The sequence below is a fragment of the Microtus oregoni genome, unplaced genomic scaffold (assembly GCF_018167655.1).
Source record: "Microtus oregoni isolate MIOR12 unplaced genomic scaffold, Mior012 000006F_ref0000085, whole genome shotgun sequence".
NCBI classification, from domain to species: Eukaryota; Metazoa; Chordata; class Mammalia; order Rodentia; family Cricetidae; genus Microtus; species Microtus oregoni.
This window is the reverse complement of record NW_024543065.1, coordinates 48,965,821-48,973,316: the sequence shown is the minus strand read 5'-3', so window position 1 is coordinate 48,973,316 and position 7,496 is coordinate 48,965,821. Positions and strand designations below refer to the sequence as shown.

General features: G+C 51.3%; 1 protein-coding gene across 1 annotated transcript; it reads right to left on the bottom strand.

The window, feature by feature from the left end:
• Positions 1-589: 589 nt before the first annotated feature.
• On the bottom strand, positions 590-3,367 carry Ccdc8 (coiled-coil domain containing 8). The gene has a single exon (XM_041654064.1). The coding sequence runs from the start codon at positions 2,663-2,665 to the stop codon at positions 794-796; it is 1,872 nt and encodes a 623-aa protein (XP_041509998.1). The 5' UTR covers positions 2,666-3,367; the 3' UTR covers positions 590-793.
• Positions 3,368-7,496: the final 4,129 nt, after the last annotated feature.

Here is a 7,496-nt window from a genome sequence, read left to right as displayed (position 1 = left end):
AGCCACCATGTGGTTGCTGGGAATCGAACTCGGGTCCTTTGGAAGAGCACACAGTGCTCTTAACCGCTGAGCCATCTCTCCAGCCCTGGGCACACTTAAGATACATAGCGAGAAGTTACAGCACCGTCTAGGCAAGCAGGCTCCATGGGCTTCTTTACTTACATTCTTTGAGATGCTATATTCAGTATATTTTTTTTTTAAAAAATCAATGTATTAAAAAAGTCAAGTGTGTCTACAGCTATGTCCTCCTAAAAACGAATAATCTCATCAGATAAAAACAAGATCATAAAAAGGGCCACAGGAAGGCAGGTTTGGTGGTGGCGTGTGCCTTTGGTTCTAGCAGAGGCAGGCGGATCTCTCTGAGTTCGAGGTCAGCCTAAGACACATAGTGAGTTCCAAGTCAGCCACCCTGTCTCAAACAAAACAAAAAGAGGGTCACCGGAGCCAGGTGTAGTGGAACGCACCTGCAATCCCAGGGCACAGGATACTCAGGCAGTTATGTAGAGTGCCAGACCAGCAGGGCTGCATAGCAAGACTGTCTCAAAAAGAAAAGGAGGAGAAGGAGGTGGAGGAGGAGGAGGAGGAGGAGGAGGAGGAGGAGGAGGAGGAGGAGGGAGAGAGAGAGAGAAGGTAGAGAAGAGGGGAGGAAAGTAGTGCTGGTAAAGGCATGGGAGGTGCTGCCTGCCTCAGCAGCCTCCATTTTCAAACATGGAGGTAGAAGGAGCCTACAAAGGAGGGAGGCACCCTAGCAGCCAGCACAGGGCAGGCAGGGTGCAGGGGCCCTGGACTCCTCTCACAGCTGTTCCTCTTGCTGTCTGTGTTCCACTTCTGTTCTAGCCTCAGCCCTCAGCACCCTGAGGCTCCTAGCCTCACCTACCCTGGGGATTCTCTTGGGCAGGGTTGGCAACCGGGGAGTGTGCAAGAAGGCCCTCCTGCGCTTGTGAAACCATGAGAACCGTCCTGGGGTCTGGAACCTCACTGTCTTTACCTGTTTCTGGGCCCTAGATCCTGGGGCTGTCCCTATGGTAACAGAGCTAGCTGAGGCTTGCACTATAGCCTGAGGTCCAGCCTCCTCCCTCTGGTCATGGAGGACTCCTGCCCTCTGGTCAGCTGGGGCCTCCACCCTCTCACTTTCTGCAGCTCCAGTCTCTTGGTTAACTGGGCCCTCTACCCTCTGCCTACCTATGACTTCTGTCCTCAGATTAGCTGCAGTCTCTGCCCTCGGATTACCTGCAGCCTCTACCTTCGGGTTAGCTGTAGCCTCTGCCCTCAGATTACCTGCAGCCTCTACCTTCGGGTTAGCTGCAGTCTCTGCCTTTGGATTAACTTCAGCCTCTGCCCTCGGATTAGCTGCAGCCTCTACCTTCGGGTTAGCTGCAGCCTCTGCCTTTGGATTAACTTCAGCCTCTGCCCTCGGATTAGCTGCAGCCTCTACCTTTGGGTTAGCTGCAGCCTCTGCCTTTGGATTAACTTCAGCCTCTACCTTCAGGTTAGCTGCAGCCTCTACACTTGGATTAGCTGCGACCTCTACCTTCGGGTTAGCTGCAGCCTCTGCCCTCTCTTCAGGTGCAGCCCCTGTCCTTGGATTAGGTGCAGCCTCTGCCCTCGGGTTAGGTGCAGCCTCTGGTCTCGGGTTAGGTGCAGCCTCTGGTCTCGGGTTAGGTGCAGCCTCTGGTCTCGGGTTAGGTGCAGCCTCTGGTCTTGGGTTAGGTGCAGCCTCTGGTCTTGGGTTAGGTGCAGCCTCTGGTCTCGGGTTAGGTGCAGTCTCTACTCCACGTTCAGCTGGAACAGCTACCCTCTGGTTCTCTGCAGCCTCTGAGGGCTCCTGCTCCTTCCTGCACCGCCTCAAGGAGACCCACTTGATCTTGGGCTTCCAGTGCCTGGTACCCGGTGTCTGGTCACTCCCGTCTCCTGTGTTTCTTCTGGAGCTATTGTCCCGACTGGTATGGCTACATCTCAATTCTCCAGCCCTCTCAGCTGCGATGGAGGCCTGCTGGGCCTCGACATTGTCCAAGCCTGATCTGGGTGCCCAGCCCTTCACCCTCTGTTTTAGCTTCCCCCAGGACACCTGGCTGACATACTCCCGCCATCTGTCGGCCTTGGACGGCCGGGGTCCCAGGTTGTCCTCAAACATGGGCACTGGCAGATTGCCTCGGCGACGTGGAGGAGGCGCGCTGGGCTTCTTCTCCCCCCGGCGGAGGAAGGCTTCTACTAACTCCTGATCATCCTCGCTCTCTACATCGCTGCCCAGGAATTTGCTGCCCAAGTAACTGACGGGTATTTTGCGCACCTTTCTGGTCCTCTGGGAGCCCCTATTGCCTTTGACTTTGGAGGTCTCGAAGTCACTCAACTCGCTGTCGCTGGCGTTACTGCTGTCATAGGTGCCTACGACTAGCCGAAGTGGAGGAGTGACCATCTGTGGGACTCTCCTCACTCGGGGTTCTTTGGCTTTTTTGGGGGGCTGGGGTGGGTGTGGAGTACTCTTTTCGATGATTCGAGCCACGTCTTCCAGGGTGCGGCCCTCCTCCTGCAGAAACTGAATCAGGCGCTCCCGAAATTCAGCTTCCTTGGTGGCGGGCTTGGAGATGACTCTCCACACGCCCCCAGCCAGCCGGACCTCCCGGGGGATGAGCAGATAGTCAACATCCTCCCCAATCTGCAGCATTCCCACCGTGGAGTCCTCCTCTTTACGGAACACCTTCCCGATCTTCTTAAAGGTACCCACGGGCCTTAAGGCTTCCACTAACACGTCCAGATCGACATCTTTGCAGACATCAGGGACGCTCCAGAGGATCAGGCGATCGGGAGAGGGGAGGAAGCCCCAGGGGAACCAGCCCCCCACGTGGCTTTTCTCGAGAGTCTTTAAGATCTCCAGTGTGGATTCTGGGGTGGGGGGCACGAAGCCCAAACAAAAAACTTAGATTCTAGTCTTAGGGAGGGGGCAGGGGAGAGTCCTAGCAACTCTGCTCATGCAGAGTGTCACCTCCCTGCAATTTTCTTCGCAGGCAACAAGTCCAAGTTGGGTTTTCCCTCACCCCCTCGGAGTTATAGTAAGCGATTTCCCAGGATGCTTACGTGAACCGAGGCGCGGTCAGTCCCGAGGCTAAAAGCTGGGTTCAAACGGGAGACGCCAGTGTCCCGGCTCCAAGCTGGGGAGGCACGGGCTAGGCCGCGAAACTCCGGGTGTAGCTGAAAGTTTGTGGGTGGACTCTACAGACAAAGGCGTCTCAGCGTGGCTGCTCAATATGGCGAGGCGCTTAAAGGCCTCCGCCCAGCCCCGAGGAGGGTCTCCCGCCCCCAGGCAGACTGCCACCCCGCTCCAGGCTGACCTTGTTTTGCAGTCTGCGGTGCGCTGTGGAGCAGAGAGTCGCAGGAAGTTTCTGGGCGCCCTCCCCTCCGGAGTGAGGCCCACCTTCTCCATCTCATCTTACATTCTCAGACTGAAAAGACTGGCAGCTGAGTTGTCCACTCCCTTCAGGTCAGCCTCCCTCTCCTCCCCCACAGAGGTGTGGCCGCCCCTCCACCACCCTCCCCCCCCCCCCCCCAGGGCCTCGTTGAGGCCAGGGCGTCTCTGGCCGAAAGTCACTGGGTCTCCAACCTTCTATTCTAGAGGCAAGACAAGACTATGCTTGCGCCGCTTATGGCCGAGATCTTTTGAAGGCCATTGCTGTTACCTGGATGGGACCAGGAAGATTGATAAATGGATAAGAGCAGGAGCTGCTCTTGCAGAGGACCTGGGTTGAGTTCCAGGACCCACATGATGGTCCTCAACCCTCTGTAACTCCAGGCCCAGGGGATCCAACACCCTCTTCTGATCTCTGTGGGTACTGCACACACATGGTGCATACACACACACCCCCCCACACACACACAGGCAAGACATTCGTGCACATAAAAAAATGGACCCACGGGCTGGAGAGATGGCTCAGTGGTTAAGAGCATTGCCTGCTCTTCCAAAGGTCCTGAGTTCAATTCCCAGCAACCACATGGTGGCTCACAACCATCTGTAATGATGTCTGGCGTCCTCTTCTGGCCTGCAGACATACACACAGACAGAATATTGTATAGATAATAAATAAATAAATATTTTTTTAAAAAATGGACCCACAAGATAATTCAGTGGGTAAAAACATGTGCCATGCAAGTGTGACAACCTGAATTCAGTCCCCAGAACCCACATAAAACCAACTCTACAAAGCTGTTTGATCTCCACAGTGCACCTCCACACAGAGATTATACATATGCAAATACAGACACAATGATAAATTTTTTAATTAAAATGTGTTGTTTCTCTGTAGCTTTGGAGTCTCTCCTGGAACACATTCTGTAGACAGGCTGGCCTCGAACTCACTGAGATCCATCTGTCTATGCCTTCTGAGTTCTGGGATTAAAGGTGTGCACCAACACCACCTGGCTAATATTTTTCTTAGAAACAAAAATGAATCTTTAAGATCACAGAGGTGTTGTGGTACCCTTAGTTCTTAACTTACTATATATCTCACATGACCTCAAACTTTCAGCAATCCTCTGAGTACTAGCCTTAAGGGCATGGGCCACCATACCAGGATTAAAGATAATATTTTCAACAGCAACAAAAGCCAAGTAAAGAAGTGACATCAGGATTTGAAGAGATGGCTCAATGGTTAAGAACACTGAGTGCTCTTCCAGAGGACACGGGTTCAATTCCTAGCACCCACGTGGCTGCTCACGACTGTCTGTAATTCCAGTTCCCAGGGATTCGACACCTTCAGGCAGACACACATGCAGGAAAAACACCAACGAACAAAAAATAAAAAATAAATCACATTTTTAAAAAAGTGATTTTAATACCAATATAAAAACATCTACCAGACATGAGGTTTTTAAAAAAGTGACTTTAACATGGGGTGTACTCTTGTGATCCCAGTACTTGGAGGCAAGAGGATCAAGAAGGTAAGGTCATTCTGAGCTACAAAGAGAGTTACAAGAAACCCTGTCTCAAAAAAAAAAAAAATCACCCCGGGGGCTGGAGAGATAATTCAGTGATTAAGAACAATTGTGTGCTCAGTGGTAGAGCCCCTGCCTAGAATCCCCCAGTGAGGAGCTGGGGTGTGGCTCAGTGGTAGAGCCCCTGCCTAGAATCCCCCAGTGAGGAGCTGGGGTGTGGCTCAGTGGTAGAGCCCCTGCCTAGAGTCCCCCAGTGAGGGGGCTGGGAGTGTGTCTCAGTGGTAGAGCCCCTGCCTAGAATCCCCCAGTGAGGGGCTGGGGTGTGCTCAGTGGTAGAGCCCCTGCCTAGAATCCCCCAGTGAGGAGCTGGGGTGTGGCTCAGTGGTAGAGCCCCTGCCTAGAATCCCTCAGCTAGGGACTGGGGACCTGGCCCAGGGGTAGAGTGCTGGCCTATACGTAGCACGGCCCTGGGTCGAGTTCAATCCCTAATAATAGCAATTGAATTTAATAAAATCAAAAGCTGATATCTGAACCAAAGTATGCCAGGGCATTATGGGACTGTGGTGCTATAGTTTACAGATGAAGGAACCTGGAGAAGTGAGTCATTCTTCCTTCTGTCTGAGAGTTACTGACCTGAGGAAACTTTTCACGGGAGATTCTCACTGTTCCTTCCCTCTGGCTGCCTCAAGGCAGGACACAAATCCTCTGCCAGGTGAGACAGCTGAGATCCAGCCTGAGAGAGCTGGGAGGAGTCAACCAACCAACCCTCCTCCGTATTCGTATCCGCATTCCGTTGTTTCTCTTTGAGTCTCTGCCTGTCCTGTCTTGCTCTGATTGTTTTGGGGTCTGGAGTGTAAACCGTGGTAGAGCTGTTGCCTGCTATGAGCAAGACCCCTGACTCTCTGTAAGAGAATGTGAAGACCTGAGGGTTCTTTGTGTCCAAGATTTACAAAGTATCTCACCCTGCTCATTGCCTCTGGCTTCCCTTTCCCACGAGGATCCCCAGACTCCTTAACTTTAAGGAAAAAAATGTTCTTTTCTAGCTTCTTTCTCGTTAGTTTGATTTTGAACAATCACAGTCATAAGCCAGACCTTTTTTCTTCAGGATTAAGCGCGGATGGTCTGACTGCCTGAAGAGCAACTTGAGATTTTTTTTGGAGTGGGGGTTGCTTGTTTTTGTAACCCTGGCTGTCCAGGAACTTCTAATGTAGATAGACTAGGCTTAACCTAGAACTCTCAGAGATCCTCCTATCTCTGCCTCCCAAGTGCTGGGATTAAAAAAATGAACCACATGCCTAACTTGAAGGATAGGACCCATCACTGTTTTGTGGTTTGGTTTAGTTTTTAATTTTTTGTTTGTTTGTGTGTGTATTTTGTTCCATTTTTTTTCAATTTCTAAACAAAATTTATTTTCCATGTATGGGTGTTCTGCCTGCATGTGTGTGTGTGTGTGTGTGTGTTTTGTGTGTGTGTGTGTGTGTGTGTGTGTGTACATACTTGCCCACCTGGCACCCAAAGGGGGTGGAAGGGGGCAGTATGTCCCTTAGACATGGAACTGCAGATGCAGTAAGTCATCGCTTGGCGCTAGGAACTGAAGGCAGGTCCTCTGGGAGAGCAACCAGTGCTCTGAAGTCAGCCATCTTCCCTCCCCCATCTCATTTTTGAGACAGAGTGAACTCAGTACGTAGCCAAGAATGACCTTGATTTTTCTGATCCTCCCGCCTCTTCCTCTCAAGTAATGGAATGACAGATGTGCACCCCCACCTCAGTTTTGCAACACTTGGGATGGTCCCCAGAGGCTTCCCGCATATCAGCTAGGTAAGCAAGCAGTCCACAACAGAGCTACATAAACAGCCACGGTTTTGAAGGTTTTTGAGACAGGGTTTCCTGTAGCTAAGGCTGGCCTTAAACATCCTTCAGTCTCCCCCTCCCAAGAACAGGAATCACAGCCCAGTAAACCCATCGCTCCACCACTTGTTTTTATTCTAAACAAAGTGTTCCACCTTTCACCTCTGCTTTGGAAAACAGCCTGGGGTCCTGGAAAGTCAGCCAGGTGAAAGAAAGCTTGGTGTTCCGCGTTCTCTAGCCAGTGGCGTCAGATACCATCGCTTTTAAATCGTAAGGCAAAACTCATCAAAGGAGTGTTTGGAATTTAAAAAATAATGCCTTTGTGTGTGTGTGTGTGTGTGTGTGTGTGTGTGTGTGTGAGAGAGAGAGAGAGAGAGAGAGAGAGAGAGAGGCACACGCGTGTATGTGGAGGTCAGAGAGTGTTCTCTAGCCAGTGGCGGCAGATACCATCGCTTTTAAATCGTGAGGCAAAACTTATCAAAGGAGTGTTTGGAATTTAAAAAATAATGCCTTTGTGTGTGTGTGTGTGTGTGTGTGTGTGTGTGTGTGTGTGTGAGAGAGAGAGAGAGAGAGAAAGAGAGAGGGAGAGAGGCACACACGTGTATGTGGAGGTCAGAGAACCACTTGTGAGATTTTTCTTTTTTTAGTTGTTGAGAATTTGCTTACCCCTTCTACCATATGCAAGTTTGGTCGAAAGCATCTTTATCTACTTAGCCATTTCA

What these genes read in the sequence shown, in the direction of transcription:
- Ccdc8 (XM_041654064.1), bottom strand. Translation starts at nt 2,665, where the DNA reads ATGCTGCAGATTGGGGAGGATGTTGACTATCTGCTCATCCCCCGGGAG.